Source organism: Oncorhynchus kisutch, linkage group LG20 (assembly GCF_002021735.2).
Source record: "Oncorhynchus kisutch isolate 150728-3 linkage group LG20, Okis_V2, whole genome shotgun sequence".
Classification (NCBI taxonomy): Eukaryota; Metazoa; Chordata; class Actinopteri; order Salmoniformes; family Salmonidae; genus Oncorhynchus; species Oncorhynchus kisutch.
The window spans coordinates 24498408-24525400 of record NC_034193.2 but is presented as its reverse complement, the minus strand read 5'-3'; the positions used below and the strand labels follow the sequence as shown (position 1 = coordinate 24525400).

At 42.8% G+C, this 26993-nt stretch overlaps 2 protein-coding genes across 4 annotated transcripts in view; one reads left to right on the top strand and one right to left on the bottom strand.

Moving 5' to 3' along the window:
* Positions 1–1404: 1404 nt before the first annotated feature.
* On the bottom strand, positions 1405–17938 carry becn1 (beclin 1, autophagy related). 2 transcript variants are annotated; one of them, XM_020469225.2, is made up of 11 exons: positions 17850–17938; positions 16789–16922; positions 16603–16667; positions 16418–16476; positions 16052–16279; positions 14784–14978; positions 14086–14232; positions 12037–12186; positions 11794–11854; positions 11406–11548; positions 1405–2555 (listed from the first exon to the last, which is right to left on the bottom strand). In XM_020469225.2, exons 2-11 carry the CDS (start codon positions 16913–16915, stop codon positions 2387–2389), a joined length of 1344 nt encoding a protein of 447 aa, XP_020324814.1. In that variant the 5' UTR covers positions 16916–16922; positions 17850–17938; the 3' UTR covers positions 1405–2386. The 2 variants fall into 2 exon arrangements, with proteins under 2 accessions (XP_020324814.1, XP_031654884.1); XM_031799024.1 differs by lacking the exon at positions 17850–17938 and adding an exon at positions 16999–17223.
* LOC109876862 (BRCA1 DNA repair associated) overlaps positions 17896–26993 on the top strand; it is a 48438-nt gene continuing 39340 nt past the window's right edge. For both annotated transcript variants that reach the window (XM_020469223.2, XM_020469224.2), the window contains exons 1-9: positions 17896–18002; positions 21540–21641; positions 21868–21921; positions 22113–22193; positions 22456–22544; positions 22664–22700; positions 22869–22990; positions 23246–26215; positions 26322–26395. In XM_020469223.2, coding sequence (XP_020324812.1) covers positions 21559–21641; positions 21868–21921; positions 22113–22193; positions 22456–22544; positions 22664–22700; positions 22869–22990; positions 23246–26215; positions 26322–26395 — 3510 coding nt within the window. In that variant the 5' untranslated portion in view covers positions 17896–18002; positions 21540–21558. The remainder of the gene's footprint in view (positions 18003–21539; positions 21642–21867; positions 21922–22112; positions 22194–22455; positions 22545–22663; positions 22701–22868; positions 22991–23245; positions 26216–26321; positions 26396–26993) is intronic.

Genomic DNA, 26993 nt, shown 5'->3' with positions numbered 1-26993 from the left:
CCAACGTAACTTACACAATAGCAAAGTTATTTTAGTATATTGTGAAACATGATTACACGCTCGAGAATAGATGCGTTGTTTACCAGAGAAAAGCAGAATAGCCTAACTGCTAATACTCAAATATACACAGCCATAGAGCTAGTTACGTGCTACATACAAGGCTAGCAACCCAATGACTGCCTGAAGAGCTAATCTCTTAAAGTGCCTTGAGAATGTATTCACTGGCCTACACACAATTCCCCATAATGTGAAAGTGGAATTATGGTTCTAGAGATTCTTTACAAATTAATGAATTAAAAGTATTCAATCCCTTTGTTATGGCAAGCATGAAGGAGTAAAAATGTGCTAAACAAGTCACAAATTGCATGGACTCATCTGTGTTTAACAGGATTTTTGAATTACTACCTCATCTCTGTACCCGATCCATACAGATAATTGTAAGGTCCCTCAGATGAGCAGTGAATTTCAAGCACAGATTCAACCACCAAGACCAGGGAGGTTTTGCTATACCTCGCAAAGAAGTGCACCTATTGGTAGGTGGGTAAAAAAACAAAACAGACATTGAATATACCTTTGAGCAAGGTGAAGTTGATAATTACACTTTGGATGTGTATCAAAATACCCAGTCAGTACCAAGATATAGGCATCCTTCCTAACTCAGTTGCAGGAGAGGAAGGAAACTGCTCAGGGATTTCACCGAGGCCAATCGTGACTTTAAAACACTTTAACGGCTGTGAGAGAAAATTGAGGATGGATCAACTACATTGTAGTTATTCCACAATACTAACCTAAATAACAGTGAAAAGGAAGTTGGTACAGAATAAAAACATTCCAAAACATGCATCCTGTTTGTAATCAGGAGCAAGTAATACTTCAAAAAATGTGGCAATGAAATTAACTTTATGTCCTGAAAACAAAGTGTTATATTTGGAGCAAATCCAACAACAAATAACTGAGTACCACTCTTCAAATTTTCAAGCATGGTGGTGGCTGCATGCTTGTCATCGGCAAGGATGTTTATGACGAAAATAAACAGAATAGCGCTAAGCACAGGCAAAATCCTAGAGGAAAACCTGGTTCAGTCTGCTTCACAGACACTGGGAGATATTAAACTTTTAGCAGGACAGTAACCTAAAACACAAGGCCAAATATACACTGGAGTTGCTTACCAACACGATATTGAATTTTGACTTAAAATTATAATGGTAAGCCTTAAATGGCTTTGTAACAATGATCAACAACCAACTTGACAGAGCTTGAAGACTAACATGCAAACCTGGTGTGCAAAGCATTTAGAGACTTACCCACAAAGACTCTCAGCTGTAATCGCTGCCAAAGGTGATTTTAACATGTATTGACTCGAGGTTGAATACTTACGTAAATCAATAAATCAAGCAATCTGTCTAAGATTTTGATTACCTTGTTTTATACAAATGTTAGAATTGGAAATATCCTTTTACATAAGGCGTTCTGTGTGGGTCCATTATTGGCATTTTCATGTGTAATGAACCTGAAAAACCAAATCATATAGTGATATGGGTATTAAATACTGCCACAAGCCTCCTTGTCTACATTTAAATCTACACCAAGAAGTCACTTGTAGTAAAAGGATTACCTTGTTGAAGTTGCCAATCAACAAAAGCACAGCATAATTCCGACGCCAAAGCTTTCGGTAGACACTTGGTGCAAACGTTCCAATGCTGTTCCAACGCATGGTGAAATTAAACCATCTAAACGATTAAACCATAAATGTAAATTTTTCTGCAGATAGAGTGGAGTTGAACGAGAAAGATACAAACCAATTGACGAAAAATAGGCAGTAAACCAGATGTGACGTTCCAGTTTTGCACGTGATACATAAGAACCCATTCCAGTGCTGCATCTCAATAGTTCAATGTGTCCTTCACACCTTCCCTTCATGTGTACTGATCTATAAGAATTGAACAGGCCAATTGGAAACAACAGCTTTCACCTATCCAGTGTCATAAGATATGTGCATATGAAGGAAAAGACACAACCAGAAGCCACTTAGCTACTATTAGGACTCAATCTTGGAATGTGTTCCAAAAGTCTCAGATAGCTCCCTTCATAACACCTATGAGTCTAGGCGGACTTGAATGTGAACAATTTAACAGTTTTTATTTTGTCCTTTCATATGGTCAATGTGGAAATCAAACAAGGAAACATGATGTACTGGATTGGAACTCACACCAGTGGTGAATCTCAAAAGTCCTTCCTCCAGTCTTCTCCCCACCCTCTCAAAACATCACAGGGAAGCAAGGAGAGCATTGTAGAAGAAGAACTTTAGAGAGTCACACATTGTGACGAAATTGTGGTTTTAGAAGGGTCAAGGGGCACACCCAGGGTGATTCCTCATCTTCCTCCTCTATCGGTTGTAAAACTGAGACGACACCCATGCCAGGCCCCACTTGAGGTTGGTCAACATGAACTTGAGCGCCTTGGTCCACTGCTCCTCCGAGTTGAACTGGGTCTTGATGGAGTAGGAGCCGCCGCTGCCTCCCGTGTCCTCAATCTTGCCCTTCTCGACATCCATCCTGACCCATAACAGAAAAAGGTGCGTTAAAACTCAAACCCCCAAGTGTTTATTTCTTGAGGGCTATGAAAGAAACTGGTGCAACACACACCCACATTGTTATTTATTTATCTAAGGCCAGTATGCTAAGACAAAACAATCTGCAGATTTCTCATGCTAGTGACTAGTTGGAAACAAATTATCATGCAGAGACAAAGGATTAAGCTGTCAAAAGCTAACCAACTCCAGTTATTTGTGTAAGTACAATAGAGTACCACAGTATGAGTCATAATACCCATAAAACATAGCGGTCAAACAAGGAAATGGTTCCAACCGTTTTTCCACCATTCATTTGTCCCCATGGGGAATTTTAGAAACACTTAAAATAAGGGATGTGTTTCATGTAGGCTTACCCATGTGTGACTTTTCAATAACTGTGTAAATATCTGTAGGACAAGGTGACTTATCAATATATTTGCCTGTATTTAGCCCCCCAAAATGAACTGTGGCTATCATAAAGAACTACAAACGTCATGATGATGTGGACGAGACTGCCGAGGCAAAGGTAAGAATCTCTGAATTAACTATGTTAGCTAAATTTAGTCATGAATAAATTGCCAAAATGCCTTTAAATTGACAATTCAGAGAGTTCAGTAATATGTTTGGCATAGTTAAATATGAGATGAGGGCAAGCAGTTCAACACAGGTATGTCACATTCACCATTTTGGGCAGTATATTATGGTCTATTATGACATCACATCCACATAAGTGGATCCACATCCACAATTCTTCATCGCTGCGACATGCTTGAACCCGCATGCACTCAACAGATTGCAGTAAAACTGTGCCCGTGTCATTTCCGGTCACAACTTGCAGACATGCTCCTGTGTGTTTTGTTGCTAACCTTACTTTGCTACCTGACAACTTTATGTTTTTTACTTTAATTACCATTTATATTTTTTAGTTTTTCCCCTCACTCAACTTTCTTTCATTCAACTTTTTCACTCCGGACGCTTTATCTGGACGTGGTTCGTCAGGACCTCCACCAGCCGAAGCTAAGTAGTAACAAGAACATGATGCCTTCCAATTGCAGTTGCTGTACTCATAATATACAGGAGAACGATTGCCTTACGGCGAGGATAGCTGCGCTGCAAGCCCTGCTTCAGACGCAATCGTTAGGCAAGGGTAATTTCAGTGTAGGAAAGGATGAAACAGCATCTGTGCCACCAGTAAGTACAGATAGTAGTATAAATCCCCTCGCACGGTCCCCGCAGCCGGACAACTTTCTCATGGCTTCTGGAGGGAAATGCTGTTGGAATGTTCAACCGGTGTCGCTCATTCAGCCAACAAACTTTCAACCGGTTCTCCCCATTAAGCAGCAAGTCGGAGTCAGAGGCCGAGCCTTCTCTGGTCTCTACTCCTCCCGTTACGGGGTCTGAGACGCCGAAGGCTCCCACCATTAGCTCTGACAAATTGAAAACTCTAGTCATTGGCGACTCCATTACATGCAGTATTAAACTTAAAACGAATCATCCAGCGATCATACACTGTTCACCAGGGGGCAGGGCTACCGACGTTAAGGCTAATCTGAAGATGGTGCTGGCTAAAGCTAAAACTGGCGAGTGTAAAGAGTATAGGGATATTGTTATCCACGTCGGCACCAACGATGTTAGGATGAAACAGCCAGAGGTCACCAAGCGCAACATAGCTTCAGCGTGTAAATCATCTAGAAAGATATATCGGCATCGAGTAATAGTCTCTGGCCCCCTCCCAGTTAGGGGAGTGATGAACTCTACAGCAGAGTCTCACAACTCAATCACTGGTTGAAAACTGTTTTCTGCCCCTCCCAAAAGCCTGGCCTGTTGAGGAGTGACGGACTCCATCCTAGCTGGAGGGGTGCTCTCATCTTATCTACGAACATAGATAGGGCTCTACCTCCCCTAGCTCCACAATGAAATAGGGTGCAGGCCATGCAGCAGGCTGTTAGCCAGCCTGCCAGCTTAGTGGAGTCTGCCATGAGCCCAGTCAGTGTAGTCAGCTCAGCTATCCCCATTGAGACCGTGTCTGTGCCTCGACCTAGGTTGGGCAAAACTAAACATGGCGGTGTTCGCCTTAGCAATCTCACTAGAATAAAGACCTCTTCCATTCCTGCCATTATTGAAAGAGATTGATACCTCACATCTCAAAATAGGACTACTTAATGTTAGAGCCCTCACTTCAAAGGCAATTATAGTCAATTAACTAATCACTGATCATCATCTTGATGTGATTGGCCTGACTGAAACATGGCTTAAGCCTGACAAATATACTGTGTTAAATGAGGCCTCACCTCCTGGTTACACAAGTGACCATATCCCTCGTGCATCCCGCAAAGGCGGAGGTGTTGCTAACATTTACATTGTTTGTTTGTTCTGTTCCTCTCTCTCCATCTCTGTAGCTTCTGGGTATGCTGGAAAAGGACCCGAGCTAAGGGAATTGGGTTGGCTTTATAGTGCCTGTCCCAAATGGCTCATTAATGCATATGGGCATATTGAAAGATATTATCAGTAGTGATGTAATGTTGTAAATGTTATGTTGTGATATTGTTTAAAACCGTGTTGCAATGTATATCCTTTAGTATGTTTAGTTCATGGAAAATGTAGGTTTGTATTGTTAATTGATTAATTAATTAGGGTTAATTGTTCTGAGGGGAGGGGCTAGCCCTACAAAAGGAGCCTCTCTCCAGTCTCTAAGGGGGATTTTTTGGATTGAGCTGTGGATGGGGCAGCATTGTTGTTAAGCTGTCCCATAAGGTAGACGTTGATGGCAGTACTGTTGTTTTCTGTTCCGGAATCACTTGTAAATAAACACCTTTGCACAGAAGAACTTTTGCGGTTCCGCCATCTTTTTATTTTTATAGAGGTTAGGTTATCCAGTTTAGCCATCTGGCCTACTCTACGTGACATATGGAAACAACGATGTTTTCGTCTTTTGAGCTTCTAGTCAATGAAATCTATGCAGCCTACCCAATCACTTTTTATAGCTACTGTTTACAGGCCTCCTGGGCCATATACAGCACCCCTCACTGAGTTTCCTGAAGTCCTATCGGACCTTGTAGTCATAGTAGATAATATTCAAATTTTTGGTGACTTTAATATTCACATGGAAAAGTCCACAGACCCACTCCAAAAGGCTTTCAGAGCCATCAGCGACTCAGTGGGGTTTGTCCAACATGTCTCTGGATCTACTCACTGCCACAGTCATACTCTGGACTAAATGTTGTGGATCTTAATGTTTTTCCTCATAACCCTGGACTATCGGAACACCATTTTATTACGTTTGCAATCGCAACAAATAATCTGCTCAGACCCCAACCAAGGAGCATCAAAAGTCATGCTATAAATTATCAGACAACCCAAAGATTCCTTGATGCCCTTCCAGACTTCCTCTGCCTACCCAAAGACGTCAGAGGACAAAAAAAAAGTTAACCACCTAACTGGGGAACTCAATTTAACCTTGCGCAATACCCTAGATGCAGTTGCACCCCTAAAAACATTTGTCATAAGAAACTAGCTCCCTGGTATACAGAAAATACCCGAGCTCTGAAGCAGCTTCCAGAAAATTGGAACGGAAATGGCGCCACACCAAACTGGAAGTCTTCCGACTAGCTTGGAAAGACAGTACAGTGAAGTATCGAAGAGCCCTCACTGCTGCTCGATCATCGTATTTTTCCAACCTAATTGAGGAAATTAAGAACAATCCAAAATGTATTTTTGATACTGTTTCAAAGCTAACTAAAAAGCAGCATTCCCCAAGAGAGGATGGCTTTCACTTCAGCAGTAATAAATTCATGAACTTCTTCGAGGAAAAGATCATGATCATTAGAAAGCAAATTACGGACTCCTCTTTAAATCTGCGTATTCCTCCAAAGCTCAGTTGTCCTGAGTCTGCACAACTCTGCCAGGACCTAGGATCAAGGGAGACACTCAAGTGTTTTAGTACTGTATCTCTTGACACAATGATGAAAATAATCATGGCTTCTAAACCTTCAAGCTGCATACTGGACCCTATTCCAACTAAACTACTGAAAGAGCTGCTTCCTGTGCTTGGCCCGCCTATGTTGAACATAATAAACAGCTATCTATCCACTGGATGTGTACCAAACTCCCTAAAAGTGGCAGTAATAAAGCCAAACCGTGACCCATAAATTATAAAAAACTATTGGCTTATATCGAATCTCCCATTCCTCTCAAAAGTTTTTGAAAAAGCTGTTACGCAGCAACTCACTGCCTCCCTGAAGGCAAACACTGTATACGAAATGCTTCAGTCTGGTTTTAGACCCCAACATAGCACTGAGACTGCACTTGTGAAGGTGGTAAATCACCTTTAAATGGTGTCAGACCGAGGCTGTGCATCTGCTCCTAGACCTTAGTGCTGCTTTTGATACCATCGATCAAAACATTATTTTGGAGAGATTGGAAACCCAAATTGGTCTACACGGACAAGTTCTGGCCTGGTTTAGATCTTATCTGTCGGAAAGATATCAGTTTGTCCCTGTGGATGGTTTGTCCTCTGACAAATCAACTGTAAATGTTTGTGTTCCTCAAGGTTCCGTATTGGGACCACTATTGTTTTCACTATATATTTTACCTCTTGGGGATGATATTCGAAAACATAATGTTAACTTTCACTGCCATGCGGATGACACAGCTGTACATTTCGATGAAAATTGCCCTCGCTGGAAGTCTGTGTTTCAGACATAAGGAAGTGAATGGCTGCAAACGTTCTACTTTTAAACTCGTACAAAACAGAGATGCTTGTTCTAGGTCCCAAGAAACAAAGAGATCTTCTGTTGAATCTGACAATTAATCTTGATGGTTGTACAGTCGTCTCAAATAAAACTGTGAAGGACCTCTGCGTTACTCTGGACCCTGAGCTCTCTTTTGACGAACATATCAAGACTGTTTCAAGGACAGCTTTTTTCCATCTACGCAATATGGCAAAAATCTGAAATTTTCCATAATTTTGAAAAATGTATCCATAATTTTGTCACTTCTAGGTTAGACTACTGCAATGCTCTACTTTCCAGCTACCCGGATAAAGCACTAAATAAACGTCAGTTAGTGCTAAATACGGCTGCTAGAATCCTGACTAGAACCCCCAAAATTTGATCATATTACTCCAGTGCTAGCCTCCCTACACTGGCTTCCTGTTTAGGCAAGGACTGATTTCAAGGTTTTACTGCTAACCTACAAAGCATCACACGGGCTTGCTCCTACCCATCTTTCCGATTTGGTCGTGCTGTACATACCTACACGTACGCTACGGTCACAAGACGCAGGCCTCCTAATTGTCCCTAGAATTTCTAAGCAAACAGCTGGAGGCAGGGCTTAGTCCTACAGAGCTAAAAATGTTATGGAATGGTCTGCCTACCCATGTGAGAGACGCAAACTCGGTCTCAACCTTTAAGTCTTTACTGAAGACTCATCTCTTCAGTAGGTCCTATGATTGAATGCAGTCTGGCCCAAGAGTGTGAAGGTGAACGAAAAGGCACTGGAGCAACGAACTGCCTTTACCGTCTCTGCCTGGCCAGTTCCCCTCTCTAACCTGGGATTCTCCACCTCTAACTCTATTACAGGGGCTGAGTCACTGGCTTACTGTTGCTCTTCCATGCCGTCCCTAGGAGGGGTGCGTCACTGACGTGGTCTTCCTGTCTGGGTTGGCACCCCCCCTTGGGTTGTGCAGATCTTTGTGGGCTATACTCGGTCTCAGGATGGAAAGTTGGTGGTTGAAGATATCCCTCTAGTGGTGTGGGGGTTGTGCTTTGGCAAAGTGGGTGGGGTTATATCCTGCCTGTTTGGCCCTGTCTGGGGGTATCATTGGATGGGGCCACAGTGTCTCCTGACCCCTCCGGTCTCAGCCTCCAGTATTTAATGTATTCGGGGGGCTAGGGTCTGTCTGTTATATCTGGAGTATTTCTCCTGTCTTATCTGATGTCCTCTGTGAATTTAAGTATGCTCTCTCTAATTCTCTCTCTCTCGCTCAGAGGACCTGAGCCCTAGGACCATGCCTCAGGACTACCTGGCATGACGACTCCTTGCTGTCCCTAGTCCACCTGGCCGTGCTGCTGCTCCAGTTTCAACAGTTCTGCCTGCGGCTATGGAACACTGACCTGTTCACCAGACCTGCTATTTTCAACTCGAGACACTCTCAATGATCGGCTTTGAAAAGCCAACTGACATTTACTCCTGAGGTGCTGACCTGTTGCACCCTCGACAACTACTGTGATTATTATTATTTGACTATTTGGCTGGTCATTATTATTTGGCTGGTCATTTATGAACATTTGAACATCTCCACCCGGCACAGCCAGAAGAGGACTGGCCACCCCTCATAGCCTGGTTCCTCTCTAGGTTTCTTCCTAGGTTTTGGCCTTTCTATGGAGTTTTTCCAAGCCACCGTGCTTCTACACCTGCATTGCTTGCTGTTTGGGGTTTTAGGCTGGGTTTCTGTACAGCACTTTGAGATATCAGCTGATGTACAAAGGGCTATATAAATACATTTGATTTGATAAGTGTGTGAGATACTAGAAGTCTCATTATTTGTGAAACAATTGTCACAACTAATCCATAAATTCCAAATGTTCTGTTTAAACATTCTGGTGTCTGGTTGCTGAAAATAGAACACAAGTATCCAAAACAATCTAGCAGATTCCTCCTGAGGTATAGTTACCACAGTAGATCACCATAAAATACAGAAAGTGCTACTAGACAAAAATTTAGTTGCAGAATCAGGTGAGGAGATTATTGCAGCCACTACAGGAAGATAATGCTTTAACAGGGAAGCTTGGAGCTGCCAGTAGCAACTCCATTCAGCCTGCACTGCCATCTCAACCCAAGGCCACTGAGAAGCTTCCAGCGCTCAAACAAAACAGTTTTAACACCTCCAGAATCCCAGTACTGGAGTTGACTGAAGAAAGAAAGGGTGCTCTGCAGCGACTTGCCAGTTTGAAGGCTGTGGAAAAGAAACCACATCCTCCCTCCAGAATCCCAGTACTGCAGAAAAAGAGGTCCATCTGCAATGGGAAGAGTCAAGGACTGCATGTAGCTCCAACATCTCAGCAGTCAGGGAAGGCTACTGTTCCTCCCATCCGGAAGCCACAGCAACCCATCCGGACCAAGAGGGATCAAACCTGCGTGGTGAAAGACATCTACCTCAATAGTGCCAAGCCATTGAAGGCAGTCCATGGAGCCAGTATGGTCACCAAGATGCCACTGTCTCCCATTAGAGCCAGAGTCACTGTGTCAAACAATGATGCCAAGAAGCCATTCCAGCCAGTCAGACCACAGGGCAGCCCTCGTCCTGCTGCTTCAAAGTACAGAAGGCAGGTTGTGAAGAAACAAGGTCAGTTCAAGACTCAGACCCTAACTGTACAGGATCTACCGCCATGCCCCGATGAGATGGTATGGGACGTCTTTAACTCAGAGGCTGAGCAGGTGATGGCATATATGAAGGCCAAACTGATCAGTGTCACCCAAGAATTGAAACTGATTAAGAGTGGGGCCAAGATGGATGCTCAGGCTTTGGAGGAGAAAAACGCAAAAGAACGGTTGAGAAAAAAGGTGGAGAAGTTCATCCAGGAGATCTGCCTGATGAAGGTAGATTCTGACCTATGGGAGATAAGAGATAATGAAGAAGAGGAAGAAAGGAGAAAAGATGTGAGGAGAAATGAAGAAAGCAGTGTGGCTAGTAAGCCAAAGCAGACAGCCACAATCCAAAGGAAGTCAAGAAGGGTTTGAACATGGAAGAGAAAAAGGAGGACAGACAGGTAAAGTAGCCTGACAATTACAAAGCCATTCTAACTGCTGATCTAGTGTAGTGTTGGTGATCAAGTGCGTTTGTATCAGAGGAGGCTGATGGGAGGAGTTCTAGGAGGATAGGATCGTTGTAATGGCTGGAATGGAATTAATGGATCGGAATCAAACGTGGTTTCCATGTGATTGACGCGTGCGATACCGTTCCTTATATTCTATTCCAGCCATTACAATGAGCCCATTACAATGAGATTCTCCCACCAGCCTCATCTGGTTTGTACATATTGTATATATTGTCTTTGTTGCCCAGCTGCCCATTATTTGGCCCATCTAATAACATCCATTCATTCAGGTGGTGTTGAAACGTCGATTTGGGATGAGTGCAGCCAACTCCAAGCTGAAGCAGTGTGAGCACTGCGGCCGGTGCTTTGATCCTAGTCGCTTGGAGAAACACAGTGAGATCTGTGGCAAGCTCTCCTCCAAGAGCTCGAGACGGGGGGCCTATGACTCCACCAAGCACAGGCTCAATGGCACTGTACTGGCTGGCTACGTGAAGCGATCTGTGGTGTGATGCACCAAGGGACCTGAGTATGTCGCTCTTTGTATTGAACAGACAGACATACAGTGACTGCTAAACCCCCTGCTGCCCAAATTAGGACTTCTACCTTGGAATCTGTGAGGGTTCCAATAAGAGGCAGTACTACTAGGAGGCAGTATTGTATCCAGAAACGTCGAAACCAACAGTGTTCAGCAGTTCCTCTAATCTACAGAAACACCCGTTTAAAACACCTCAATAAAATAAAATCCAAATACTCAACTAAATCATTGTCAGATGTGTTACAAGTACAGGAAAGTAGAATAAATGACATTAAGAAACAAGGGAACGTATTTGTCAAATCTGAATATGAAAAGGAGCGATTTTTTTTATGAATTGGAAAAATGAAGAAAAAAACTTACCAAATTTATACAAATAACTGAAGTAGGTCAGCTTTTGAAAGCTCAATCCTTGGTCTCTCTGAATAATCCATAGATGATTACAATTATAATTCGATGATGTCTGCTAGACTAGTTGACTGACCTGTAAGGCAGGCAGAATCCCGTGTCTCCCTTCTCCACCTCCTCTTTGAACTGCTGCACACAGTCCAGGAAGGCCACCATGGCATGGTCAAACTTGTTGTCCCAGAAGAAGCGCAGGCCCCCTGAACAGTACAGTGGTAGCTCCTACACACACACAAGAAGACCGAGAGAGTGGTATGTACCATATACATGGCCTATTCACTGGGGTTGGCTTGGGCCAGTCTAATGAGTATTGCAAAATAATAGTAAAAAGGATAGTTCACTATTTTTTTTTTTCTTCACAGTTCATAAAAGAAAAAAAAAAATATATATATATTTGTCTCCATATAGTAGCCAGCAGAAAGTGTGTTCATGTGCCTTTTAGTGTGACCTTACTTAACAAGCATTACCTTGGACTTGTCTGTAAGTGACTCCAGGTAAGAGTGGTTTCCATATGGGATCAGGCGGTATCTAAAGAGAGAGGTTCAAGAAATCCAGCAAGATGTTTTACATTGTACAATATGTCATTTAAAATAATGTATCATGTTTATTTGGATATGATAAAATAACTGATTATTTTGGCAATTAAACACATTACATGGCGTAGAAGGGTGTGCGCGTGTATATGTCCATATGTGCGGGTCATGTCTGACCTCTGGAAGCGTAGCCCCATCTTGTTGGCCAGGGCGTGGAGCAGTAGCACGGTCTGACCCCAGGCGGCGTTGATCTCGTTCCACTCGACGGGGACACTGGGTAGACGGCCCAGACGGAAGTTATTGATGGTGCCAAACTGGCCACTGTGCCTGAGGACCAGAGACAAGGTTATTATAAGCACTAAAAACTATCAATGTAAAAGATGCCGTTCAAAATTCTATGTGAGAACAAGATGAGGGCTGAGAGACAGAGGCAGCTGTTCATTCTAAACGCAAGCATGCACTCACCACCACTTCAAACAGAGATTAAGTTGCTCAACTGACATACATTGGGTCAATAATTCATGCGTGCGTTTGTTTGTGCACGTCTGTATTTTAGTGCATGTCCAGTGCCTTGCGAAAGTATTCGGCCCCCTTGAACTTTGCGACCTTTTGCCACATTTCAGGCTTCAAACATAAAGATATAAAACTGTATTTTTTTTGTGTAGAATCAACAACAAGTGGGACACAATCATGAAGTAAAACAACATTTATTGGATATTTCAAACTTTAACAAATCAAAAACTGAAAAATTGGGCGTGCAAAATTATTCAGCCCCCTTAAGTTAATACTTTGTAGCGCCACCTTTTGCTGCGATTACAGCTGTAAGTCGCTTGGGGTATGTCTCTATCAGTTTTGCACATCGAGAGACTGAAATTTTTTCCCATTCCTCCTTGCAAAACAGCTCGAGCTCAGTGAGGTTGGATGGAGAGCATTTGTGAACAGCAGTTTTCAGTTCTTTCCACAGATTCTCGATTGGATTCAGGTCTAGACTTTGACTTGGCCATTCTAACACCTGGATGTTTATTTTTGAACCATTCCATTGTAGATTTTGCTTTATGTTTTGGATCATTGTCTTGTTGGAAGACAAATCTCCATCCCAGTCTCAGGTCTTTTGCAGACTCCATCAGGTTTTCTTCCAGAATGGTCCTGTATTTGGCTCCATCCATCTTCCCATCAATTTTAACCATCTTCCCTGTCCCTGCTGAAGAAAAGCAGGCCCAAACCATGATGCTGCCACCACCATGTTTGACAGTGGGGATAGTGTGTTCAGGGTGATGAGCTGTGTTGCTTTTACGCCAAACATAACGTTTTGCATTGTTGCCAAAAAGTTCCATTTTGGTTTCATCTGACCAGAGCACCTTCTTCCACATGTTTGGTGTGTCTCCCAGGTGGCTTGTGGCAAACTTTAAACGACACTTTTTATGGATATCTTTAAGAAATGGCTTTCTTCTTGCCACTCTTCCATAAAGGCCAGATTTGTGCAATATACGACTGATTGTTGTCCTATGGACAGTCTCCCACCTCAGCTGTAGATCTCTGCAGTTCATCCAGAGTGATCATGGGCCTCTTGGCTGCATCTCTGATCAGTCTTCTCCTTGTATGAGCTGAAAGTTTAGAGGGACGGCCAGGTCTTGGTAGATTTGCAGTGGTCTGATACTCCTTCCATTTCAATATTATCGCTTGCACAGTGCTCCTTGGGATGTTTAAAGCTTGGGAAATCTTTTTGTATCCAAATCCGGCTTTAAACTTCTTCACAACAGTATCTCGGACCTGCCTGGTGTGTTCCTTGTTCTTCATGATGCTCTCTGCGCTTTTAACGGACCTCTGAGACTATCACAGTGCAGGTGCATTTATACGGAGACTTGATTACACACAGGTGGATTGTATTTATCATCATTAGTCATTTAGGTCAACATTGGATCATTCAGAGATCCTCACTGAACTTCTGGAGAGAGTTTGCTGCACTGAAAGTAAAGGGGCTGAATAATTTTGCACGCCCAATTTTTCAGTTTTTGATTTGTTAAAAAAGTTTGAAATATTCAATAAATGTTGTTCTACTTCATGATTGTGTCCCACTTGTTGTTGATTCTACACAAAAAAATACAGTTTTATATCTTTATGTTTGAAGCCTGAAATGTGGCAAAAGGTCGCAAAGTTCAAGGGGGCCGAATACTTTCGCAAGGCACTGTATAAGGGTCTGTAATGCGTCGGAGTATGTGTCCTTACCAGATGTGGAAGGTGGCGTTGAAGACGTTGGTCTTTTTTAGGCGGTCCAGTTGAATCTGGCAGTATCGCATCTGGTTGTCCACACTCTTCAGCTCGTCATCCAGCTCCAGCTGCTGCCGCTTGAACTCACTGTACTCCTTCTGGTACCTGGAGCACACAGACACACATCACACACACAGGCCAGGGGAGGATAAGGGATTCATTTGTGAAATTGAATTATATAGTGCATAGAGTAGGGGTTGATTTGGTGTCTCCCTCTTTTTCCTCGTCCCATTCTCCCGTCTTGCAATGTACCAGCGTTTCCCAAACTCGGTCCTCAGGTTCCCAAGAGGTGCACGTTTTGGAGTTTGCCATAACACTACACGGTTGATTCAAATGATTAAAGCTTGATGATTAGTTGATTAGGCTATGTAGCGCTAAGCCAAAAACCAAAACGAGCAACCCTTTGGAGTCCCGAGGAACGAGTTCTGGAAACCCTGCGTTATACAGTCTCAAAATGTCAGTTCCAAGTAGGGTGATCGTTGTCCCATTCATTTCTTTACTAAGTGCATAAGGTTGAGACAGCGGACTTCCAAAGCTCATTTTACACTCTAACCCGTGTGAGACAGAATGACAGCCACCACAACCAAAGTGCTTTGAACTTAGAAATACAACAGCCAAAATTACACAGAGGTGGAGGACAGACAGCAATTACTCACTGCAGTTCCTCAGTGTCTAGCTGCTGGGAGTGGCTGCGTCCCTGGACCAGGTCCTCGGCCACGGCAGCCCTCTGCTCTTCCACCGCCTCCAGCTCCCCCACCAGTGACGACTCCTCCTCGCCCAGTTTCTGGAGCTCCAGCAACAGGCTGTCCTCCTCCTCCTCCTTCAGCTGGGACAGCAGCTCCAGGCAGTTCCTAGTAGAGGACACACACCGTAGTCAGACAAGGAAAACACATACACACCAACACACACATGGAAAAACACACATGAAAAACACATATAGACACCTTTCCCGGCCGCGTCATGAAAAGTTGCGTGCACCTTGCAGTGGATACAAGCACATGCAACTTCAAATGCAGCTCGTGCAAGTTAACGAACGCAAATTCAGATGTTATCGTCCACAACGTCAGAGGATCGATCACGTAGCAAGCCAGCGAGGCAAGATACAATATCACAAATAAAGCTGGATAAAGCCAGAAGAATAAGATAACTTGTTTTACATATCTGTAGCCCTCGGTCTTCTGTGTTTTCACTCGCTCACTGTTAAGTTTGTCAAGGTTCCTACTTCAACGTTAGCTATCTGATGGTTTCTCTGGAATGATGGCTTCTACGGTTGTGGCTAGATAGGCTAAAATGCTGTACTCTAACCCTTTTATTAACATAATTATCCTAACCTGCAACGTAAATTATAATAACCTGCTAAGTAAATTCTCAATCTAGCTAGCCACAACCGTAGAAGTTGTACAACTGAATGCGTTCAACTGAAATGTGAATCAGAGAGGTGTGGTGGGGAATGCCATAATCGACAGCCACATCTTCAGCAACAGTGGGTTAACTGCCTTGCTCAGGGGCAGAACGACAGCTTGAGGATTCGATCCAGCAACCTTTCGGTTACTGGCCCAACGCTCTAACCACGAGGCTACCTGCCGCCCATCAAGCCACCAGTTCTGAGAAACCATCAGTGTCACCACACTGGGATGCGCACACGTCAATAGAACGTGAACAACAAAATTGCCCTACACATACACAGGCATCAAAAACACGCTCATATCCACACACATGATTCAGGCATGCAAATAAGTGATCCTCTTTTGACGCACAATATTGTTCCAGGCAACAAAATATTGGTGTAAACTAAGCCCTAGTGGGTCTCCCTGCCTAATAATTTTTTCTAGGGCAAATCCTGCTGTGTGTTACATAGTGTAGTACACTTTGACTACCCACTAGTTATGTAATGTTAGTGTAGTTGCAGTGTATGACTACTCACTTGTAGTTCTGGCACTCGTTCTCTGTGATGTTGAGCTGCGTGTCCAGGTGGTCTAGCAGGGTGTCGGTACACTCCTCACACAGCGGGTGGTCTACGTCGGTCTGGCCCGACATGATGTCAAACAGATCGCTGGTCACCTTCAGCCTCCGACTGAGGTTCTCCATGGTGCCTCCGTCCGACGCTTCTCCAATCAGAGTGAAGCTGTTGGCGCTCTCTGTGGACATCATCCTGCGCGCACACACACACACACAAAACTATGTAGGCATCATCCTAGGCCTAGAGGGTATGGCAGTTCAAGTTCAGAGCAGGGCATTACACTGTGTAGGCCAAGCAGACTGGAAGGTAGTAAGTTAGACATGATGCTACCTTGCAGGAGGGATGTATTTTCTTGCGACTCCATCTTGCTTTGTTTCCACAAAGGTTTCCTGGAGGAAGAGAGGAAAATCAGAACCCCTGTCGGTGTTTAAAACTCAATTTCTATGAAGGATATTGCTGTGAAACCTGGTTTCAAAACCATCTTTCCATTGGATTGAATAAACCCAGTGTCTCACCTCTGGAGCACTTTCCGTCTCATTGCTTTCTGTCTGCTTGCTTGGTGTCACTGTGACCAGAGGAGCTGATGGGACAGAAGACACACAGACTCACAACGCCGATCTCTGTCTCTTCCTCTGTAGCGCTCTCCAAAGCATGCGCACACACACACACTCTCTCTCAAACATACACTCAGGTAAACATACCAATAAGTTCCTGGATGGTGACACGGTCGAGCACATTGAAGGATGTATCCAGCTTTAGAGGCTGACTGCAGCGCTGACACACAAAGCTGACCTGCATGGTGGTACTAGAGGACTTGGAGCCCTCCATAACAACACTGGAAACAGAATTAGCAGGGTTAGCCGGCGGGAAAACTACTCGTGACTGGTGGTTTTGCTAGCAGTTTAGCTTACCCCATTCATGGACGCCAACTACTTTTGCGACTACTGACTTGGTGAATTTAGTTCAGAACCCCGATGCTTGCCCTAAACATTAACATGAATCGCTTGCGGTACTGTTTTGGAAACTTAAGCTACATAACGTTACATTTTATATTTATATCATCGATAAATAATTGTCAAAAAACAAAAGGTAAAAGACTACACCTGTATAGCGTTAGGGTTATGAACACAGACAGTGGACTGACTATCTGTGTTAATAAACTATCTGCGAACACCTGTGTGTAAAGGGAAGAGGATGCCACAAACGTGGGGTGTAATCATTAGTCCAAATAGATGCAAAACTTCAGTTCGATTGGACAAATTCAGGTAGGTCCCATCACAGTTTCGTTCCGTTTAAGAAACGTTTATTGCAAAAGAATCAGCGAAATGAATACATCCATGTAATGTTGTCATTGAAAATGATTGTCGGCGGCAACTGCGTTAAAAACCGGTTAAAACAATGTACAACTGTGATATTATTTTTGATGTGATATGAAAGTAGAGGTATTTATCTTTATAGAACCGTACCGCAATTGAGAATCGATTCATGTTTACATTCTGGCTTCCAGAGCCAATTCGCCTTTAAACAGAACATATACGGTCCGACCTTGGACTATAAGAAATAATGTTAGGCTCATTTAGAACATGATTGGGCTAATGTTAGCTAACAGTAGCTAGATGGCTAAAATACGGTACTAACTCGGCGGTTGAAAACAACACAGTGTCATTAGCAAAGTCTCATATTTATTTATATTTCAACCACAGAAAGACTTAAGTATATCAAAATATATCTTTATTTGACATGACTTTAAGAGTTTTCTTACCATAGGACTTTATTGTTGTTTTTAACGGATATGACGCCTTTAAGATTGCTCGCGAAAGGAAGTTGTCATTCTTCAACGGGAAGGGTTGTGGTCACGCGCCAAAATAGTTGCGGGAAAACCAAACTGAATCCAGGAGAGAAGCAAGATACAGAAGTACTGTGAAGTTTTACTATTTTCTTCATTCACTCACTATTTGTGTCAGGTGTAGTGTTATAATATTTATTTGCTCTATTGGTGATCTTATTGAAATCAAGCAGTCAGTACATTATTATGCCTGTCTCCACTCAAACTCAAGTTGTGTAATTGGCGTTAGCTAGCCACAGCAACATTGTGTAACGTTAGTGACCAGCCTGCAGTTATATATTTGGCACATTTTATTAACACTTTACGAATAACAATAGATTGCTATTAGTTAACGTTACACCACTAACTAGTAGGAATGTAAGGGCTCGATTAAATCAGATCCGCATCTTTAGCCAACATGAACATAGCGGTTGTTTTGAGGTGTTGGAGGTGGAACCGTTTATGGCACGTTCAAAACAACTGTGAACTTGGAAGAAAACGAGCTCCGACTGGGAATAATCGTTTTGAATGGTCATCCAACTCGGGCCTATTTTTAGTGCTCCGACCTGAAGATCAATAGTGCCATAATTTGACCTCCCAGTTGTTTTGAACGCGGCATTAGACCTGTCAAATCCACAAGTGGCTCCCGGAATTACAGCTAGAGCGGACATAGCCATTGGCTGCAGAGAATTGCAAAAACAGAAATCCCATGCAGTCTTGTTTACACAAATTCGAACACTGGAATGTGAGATGTAATCTTCAACTGGATTATGATGATGAAAACGTCATTATTTAGTTGAATGATTTTTCAATTTTAGCATTATTATTTATATAGAGCTAACACGTTCTGGTTCTGAACTTCTAATGCCTAGTTCATTCATTATAGGCACTGCATTACGTTGTGCCAGATGCCATTCATCTCTCTTTTGTGTCCTCTGAGATTCCCAAAGATTGGTAAGCAGCTGCAGTCATCCCCCTCTTCAAAGGGGGGGACACTCTTGACCCAAACTGCTACAGACCTATATCTATCCTACCCTGCCTTTCTAAGGTCTTCGAAAGCCAAGTCAAAAAAACAGATTACCAACCATTTCGAATCCCACCATACCTTCTCCGCTATGCAATCTGGTTTCAGAGGAGAGCTGGCCTTGGGTGCACCTCAGCCTGTATTCATTGACCTGGCCAAGGCTTTCGACTCTGTCAATCACCACATCCTCATCGGCAGACTCGATAGCCTTGGTTTCTCAAATGATTGCGTCGCCTGGTTCACCAACTATTTCTCTGATAGAGTTCAGTGTGTCAAATCGGAGGGCCTGTTATCCGGGCCTCTGGCAGTCTATGGAGGTGCCACAGGGTTCAATTTTTGGACTGACTCTCTTCTCTCTATACATCAATGATGTCGCTCTCGTCGCCAAACCCACTGGCTCTAGGTCATCTACAAGACCCTGCTAGGTAAAGTCCCCACTTATCTCAGCTCGCTGGTCACCCCCAAAAACAATTCTTACTCTGGCTGCCTCGCCTTCCAGTTCTCTGCTGCCAATGACTGGAACGAACTGCAAAAATCTCTGAAACTGGAAACACTTATCCCCCTCACTAGCTTTAAGCACCATCTGTCAGAGCAGCTCACAGATTACTGCACCTGTACATAGCCCATCTATAATTTAGCCCAAACAACTACCTCGCCCCCTACTGTATTTATTTATTTATTTAGCTCCTTTGCACCACCATTATTTCTATCTCTATTTTGCACATTCTTCCACTGCAAATCTACCATTCCAGTGTTTATAAAATTAAAAAAACTTGCTATATTGTATTTACTTCGCCACCATGGCCTTTTTTGCCTTTACCTCCCTTATCTCACCTCATTTGCTCACATTGTATATAGACTAATTTTTCTACTGTATCATTGACTGTATGTTTGTTTTACTCCATGTGTAACTCTGTGTTGTTGTTCGTGTCGAACTGCTTTGCTTTATCTTGGCCAGGTCGCAATTGTAAATGAGAACTTGTTCTCAACTTGCCTACCTGGTTAAATAAAGGTGAAATAAATAGATACAAATTTAAATTTGGAAGTCCACAACTGAGAGGATTCACAATTCCCCCTTGCGGTTGAATTTGCATTTTCTTCAGTCCAGCCAGAGTGACTAAACCACAGAAAAATAGGAAATATGTGGTTTTCAGTGACTTTATGGAATAGCTAGCAACGTGTAAACAATTACTCATTCCTGTAAGTGAGTACTATTTTAGTAATAATGTTAAATAATGCACATGAGTTTTAAGACAAGTCTATTATGACTGTTGCCTCCCGTTTTAAGTTTGATGGCAATGATGTTTTTTGTTGTGATAATAATTCAGTGGAGGTCGCTAGCTACAGTGGTATCTTTAGCCTATATTTTAGCTAGTTAGCTGCTCTGCAAGCTAGCTTGATCTCAGACAAGATACAGGCTCTCCTATTGAGTTACAAATATTACATGCACAGATGAGACAGATATTTCACCGGATGTATAAATGTGAAGCATCCGCTTTGCGTTTCCACTCACTACCAATATGATAGTGAGAGGAAGTCCAGTGGCCGGTAGTGGGAGGAGATGCATTTTGGCCAACATTCTGCTAATTTTCTATTTAATGAAACGTTTGGTCTCAATTCAGTTTTCTGTTCCCAAAACTAGAATCAGTTCTGAACAGAGTGGACAACGTTTTTTAGACTTTACCAAAGTATATAAAAAAGTATTTGTTTAGGAGTGCAAAGTTGAATGGAGTTATTGCACACGCACACAAATTTTGCTAGAATGCGCCAATAGGATCTCGCTAGCTCGTGCTTGGCTCTGCCGAATTCCTTGCTTTTTCTGCCCACTATGACTCATTTGTTGTAATTTGCAACGACGGGCTGTGGTCTATCTTGGTTTAGTTATAAAAAATCTTTGTTACTTGTGTCAGTTCAGTAGTAGGGCAAGATTTTATATTTTCTTCATTTATTATTCAAAATACAAATCAACAATTTACATTGTTACATCATACAAAAGAGAACACAGGTATTATTAACAAGAAAATACTAAAACATACAAAAAATATCAAGTAAAAAAAAAAGTGTAATTGTAGTGATTACTACAGTAGTGGGGCAAGATTCCGATGAAGATGGCATAATGAAATTCGTCAGGCCGTAGCTGCTTTTAGCAACGTGAGTGTATTTACATACGTTAGCGTTGCACAAAAACAGTCAGCGGGAATCCATATGATTCCCAATATGATGGGGGAATTTGAGACAAAATATCTAAGGAACGTATTATTCAACAGACTCTCTAAATGTGGGTCTGTTGTAGACCCACTTCCTCTCTGCTTACCTCATGTCAAAAAATCCCCCTCCAAATTATTCCTTTTTGGTCCACATACAGGACTTTTATTTTGCCCACCGGCACACTAACTTGAAATTTAATTTAACGTCTGACTTCCTACGGACTGCTTTTGTGCAACCCTATACAATAACGGAGCAAGGCTAGTGTACTAAATACACCAGTGATGCTAATAGCAGCTAGTGGGAACATAGATGGCTAGGAAATCAACTTGCTAGGAAAAGCTCCCAATTATTTCTGTTGTCAGAAACTAATGAAATCACCCATTACTTGGCTACAGTTGTGCTGCACATGAGAAAATGAACACCATGATGTCCCCGAAGGCTGAAGATGTCAGACAGGGGATCTCTGTCATCTGTGAGATCTTGCAGTGTCCAATATGGTGAGTGTGACAGCAGAATAACGTTGGCCATCTGTAGAAGATTACTGTATTGTGTAAGGTGTGTTGATGTTACATATACTTTTGCTGGTAGTTTACTGTTGTTTAGTATGCAGGCTGTTTCTTCTTTATGTTGAAATCAATTGTTGTCTGATAAGCAGCAGGAAGTAGGCAATTATGATCCTGTTCATAGTTTGTTCTTCTGCTCTATGCTCTCTGTTCCATGTAGTTTGGAATTGATGAGCACACCTGTGTCTACTAAGTGTGACCACCAGTTTTGCAAGTAAGTAAGCTTTCACTTTCTTTGCTGTGGTCCAAATGAACTTTACTGCTGGTTCATTATGTAGTGTAAGTGACTAAGTGATTTTAACGTTTATTTTCGATGACAGTGTTACGCATTGACATCTCCCACTAACCCGGCATTGTTTTTACGTTGTACAATCACTCACAGTTGTTTCTCTCTCCATGAATTAGGTTTTGTATAATGAAGCTTTTGGACAGCAGTAGGAGAAAGGAGGCCAACTGTCCAGTTTGTAAGACAAAGATCACAAAAAGGTATGCCATATTGACTGTAGAGGAATACCCCCCCCCCCCCAGAATTGTGTTCATTATGAGAGTAAATGTGTCAGAGAAATGCTTTCAAATGAAAATTGTACTGTGCTGTACTTCTCAAAAGATCACAATGTTTTGAATTATTCTGCCTTAATGAATCAGACTCTGGGTGTAAGCCTGTTTACTTTGTTTTCTGGTAACTAGTGACTACGTGTGATTTACAGTTGGGTCACTTGTGTTATTTGACCCTGTTGTCTGCGTGCAGGAGTTTGCAGGAGAGCCCTGGGTTCCAGAAATTGGCAGAGGGATTGCAGAATATGGTCCAGGCCTATGAACATGACACCTGCACAAACTGTGAGCCACATCGTTTAGCTTCTATCACCAAAACATGTTTCTATACTATAAGTCATGTTTGAGATGTGCTAGAATTTTGATAATGATGACTTAGTTTGACTGTAACATTTGTTTTTCAGACTTCACTGGAATGTCCCAGGTGAGGAGACATATGAGGTAAGAACAGTACCACCGAAAACAATTATAGAGCTAGTTTCAATAAAGATGTGGTACATTTACTTACAATAAGTATTTTTCTATCTGTTGTCACTCCTGCATATTTTTGAAATGAATTAGTATTTAAACATTTCCTTCCATCTTCCTTTTCCTTTCTCTTCTAAACAGTGTCACAGAGACTGTGCAGAAGAAAAACGGCCATGATGTCTCATCTGATGACGTATGGGCTAGTGACCGTGCTGATGACGAGGATCATGAGTTTTCAATGCCCTGCTCGTCAACTATAGCAGGTGAGAGATTTCATTTGGGTATGTTGTGTTGTCAATTTTCCTGTAACTATTTCTTAATAGCATTATTGATGGACAGCTGTATTAGTAGATTAATAACAATAAGTCATTCAAAATAATAGGGTATATTTCATTCATTGAAATTACTGAAAGTCTTAGAATGTCTTAAAAAAAAAAAAAAACATGCTTTTCACATGATTAATTGAGCATATGATTATTATGAGTCAGTGTTAGTCACCGCCATGCCTCTCTCCTCAGCCAAGGATGGCTTTGCAACGCTCATGGGTCTTGAAGATTCTTGTCCTGTCATTTCGGACGAGGGGTTTGACAGCAGCCTAGGTGACATACCTCCAGCCACTGAAAAGCATACCGATGACTCTAAAGCTACCTCCACCACAGAAAAACAGAAGCCAGCATTAGAGGCAGAAATACCTGAGGTTGTTGAAAGAGCTCCCTCACGACCTCAAAGGCTTGGAAAAAAGATAAGCACTCATCCTCAAGATCCACCATGCTGTCCTGAAAAGGTCAGAAACCAACCTGTCAGACGATCCACGAGGAATAACAAAAGAGAGTCCTTGACCGAAATGATTGACCAGAATCAGAAGAAAAGTCTAGAGAAAGTCTCTGAGTGGCTCATGAATAATTCCTCAACAGAAGTAAACTCTGAGAAGGAGAAAAACACAGAGGGCTCTTATGACTCAGTTTCTTTGGCAGGAAGTTGTTCCCCCTCCTCACCCTTAGCGGATAACCTCAGAAATAAGGACCAGAGTCCAAAGAGAGAAGAGCGTGGCAAATGTCTTGAGGAGCTGGTATTTGGGGCTGTTTACAAACGGGATCGAAGAGGGAACCGCAGTTTTTCACCACAGAATATAGCGATCACAGACCCTCCACCACCCTGTCCAGCTGAGGAACTCCAGATCCTGAAGAAGATTGCCAAAAGGAGGATGAGAAATAAACTGACACCTGCTGACTTTGTCAAGAGACCAAGATCTGAGGAGAATGAAGACAGTGTTATGGATGACCAACCAGAGATGACAGAAACACAAGAGGATTATCCCAATGAACACCCAAAAGATACTGAAGAAAATAAGTTGATTGTCCTGACTGGGGAGCTGAATTCTAATAGCTCTGACAAGCAAGGAGAAGAGCTTGATGAGTTGCCGGAAGGTGACAACAAAGAGAATGAAGATGTAGAGGACAGTCCTGTGTTTGATGTGCCACTACGGGAACCTGGGAGGAAGTCAAATAAAAAGATGCACGGTAGGTGGCAGGACGTTGACAGGGATTTACAAGGGAATGTAAAGTCGGAGAATAACGAGCAAAAAAAGCCTGCCAAGAAAAAAGGGGAAAACATCAAGGTGGAGAAGAGCAAGGCAACCAAATCCTTAGTCCTTGTGGGTGTCAGAGAGGGTGGAAGTGACTCTAAGATGCCTAAGAGCAGACCATCAGGCCAGACCGAGGTTCAGATTGAGAGTTACCCTAGCAGTGAGGATCCAGGAAGCCCAATCATGAGGAGAACCAGGAGGAGTCGGAGGCTTCAGCTTTTCACAGAGGAAGTACAAGGGAGTAACAAGATCGGCACTGCAACATCCACAAAGGTTGTCGTTCTTGATTCAGACTGCAACGAGATGCAGCAATCAAAGGAGGCGAAAGCTGACACCGACAAGGATAATGTGGCGTGTTTGCAGAACCAAAATACAGAAAAGGCTGTCAGGAAAAACGGATGTGTTTTGGATGAAGAAATGGGAGGTATTGAGAGCTTGGACTCTAGCGAGAAAATATTGTGTGAAATGATTGAGTCACAGAAAGTAAACCAAGTTGAGGAGTCTATTGTCGAAGTCCCAAGTACAGGAAGGCCTTGTCACGCTGATGTTGCTTGTTCAGTGACTATGGTACCAAGTTCAATTAGTACCCCTGAGGCAAGTGTCTCGTGTGCCGTGCCTGAGAGTGTAAACCAAAGTAATCCGGTTATCAAACCATTAGATGACTTGAGATCAAATGTACCACAAGAGACGTCAGCCAGCCAGGCCAAATGCATTGATCTAGATGAGGATGTCCGGAATGACAGTGAGCTGGACACTGAGCAACTGCTGAAGAGCTTCAAAGCCACCAAAAGGAAGTCCTTCCACCTTGGTAGTCCAAATATCAAGAGGAGTTCCTTCTGGTCCAACAAGGAGATTACAACTCTTACAAAGACTGAAGAGAACAAACATGTTGGCACAGATATGGAAGCAGGAAATGGGCAGGGATTTTCAAGGACAACGGAGTGTCCCACAGTCCAACAGGAATCTGAGAAAGGGACAATATTCGAAAATTCTTGCTGTAGTGATTTGAGCCCACCTTCAAGTTCCCTCAACAATATTTCACAAGAAAAGGCGCAGAGGAATCGTAAAAGGCTCAGAAAATCCATTCTTACCAGACCACCTCAGGATTTAGTGGATTCTTCGAACCCTGATACCAGTGGGAAGACCCAGAAACAGATTCTGTCCAGGCTTTCTGGCAACAGCTCAAAAAGTGCCCTCAGTCCCAACAAAGTCACAAAAAGCCAAATGGAATCTCCCCACCAAGCTGTGGGTTCTGGTCTGCTCTTTCCAGCTTTTGGCGCCTCTAAGGAAGATCTACCAGATCCGACACCTGTAGCTTCAAAGCAACTTAGAGTCCCTAAAAGTCAGCAGCCATACAAAGTGGAGGGCAGCATGAGTAAAAGTCCAACAGAACTGGAGAGTAGCCACAGTGTTGGATCAGAGATGGCAGTGGAGTTAAACAAAACGTGTCCAGAGAACATGACTGGAAACATAGCCAATACAGAGTCCTCCTTGACTCCAGATGGCCTCCTTCCAATTATCCAATCAGTAGTTATCCAAGAGGCACAGAGGACTAAAAGATGTGGTGTGGTCAGCTTGCACTCTCCCATCAAGAGCACCCTAAAGCGGAGGAAGGCTCAGAGACTGGAGTCTTCCTCTGAGTCCAACTGTAGTGGGGAGGAAGAGGAACTGCCTTCCCTTGCACAAATTTTCAGACCGTCGACTTGTCCACCAACCGCTGAGGAGGAGGAGGAGGAATCAGTCACATTGCTCAAAGACCATGCCAGGGGACAAGGAAGCTACAGGGAGGCTGGTGATGCAGCTGAAGATGGGCAGCGAGCGAGCAGTCCTCCCATGTGCCCCAGTCCCGAATGGGTCACCACCAGCCAGGCATCTGTGGATCTGTTTGGAACACCAGAAGAAGGTGAGAGAATTTTAGGCCTTATTATATTAGTGCTATTACCTGTGATTGAACTGAGACTGAAACATGAAATGCGCAAATGCATTTTCAATTGTTTCTGATCTTTCAGCTGAAGGAATGGCAGGTGACACTGGCCTGACACAGGAATCATCACAATTTTCAAGCGAGTGTATTGCCACTCAGGTAAGGATATTTATACTCCAGCTTGTTATTTCATATATTACTAGACAGTAGACATTAAGAACCAAGTTCTAACTTACTTTGATTCATTTTTTTAATAAAAGGAAGTGTGTGTAAATCTGACACTGGGTAGTGATATAGATTTATATAAAATAAAATATATATAAATCTCAGCTAAGCATAAATGTTTCCTCTGCATTTTTGCCAATATTTTCCAGCTAATTTAATACTCAACACGTGTCACACCCATCTTTGGTACATATGTAGCTATGATTTTCAAATGTAAATATGGCCCTCTATATCACAAGCAGCAGTAGTAGTTTCCAGTATTGGATGCTTTGTGCTGCATTGGCACGCCATGACCAATAGATGGCAGACATTGTATTTATAAATTTTTTCCACCAAGCTTGTCAGTGCTTGGATGACAGACTACATGGACGTGTAAAGAATGTCCCCCTCAGCATCTTTCTAAATTGCATTTAATTTAAGTTTGAGGAAATGCGGCCAAGGAGATGATTCTCGTTTTCTGCCCCATCCATCTTCATGCACTCCTACTTTGTCTGCTGTATTTGATTGAGAGTTTGTTTTATGTGGTTTTAGG

Bases quoted from the DNA above. Each gene is read 5' to 3' on its own strand.
- becn1 (XM_031799024.1), bottom strand. The intron at 16,477-16,602 runs GTGAGACACTGG...CTCTTCCTCCAG, and splicing joins AGACGGAAAGTGCTCCAGAG to GAAACCTTTGTGGAAACAAA. The intron at 14,233-14,783 runs GTGAGTAATTGC...TGTGTGCTCCAG, and splicing joins CTAGACACTGAGGAACTGCA to GTACCAGAAGGAGTACAGTG.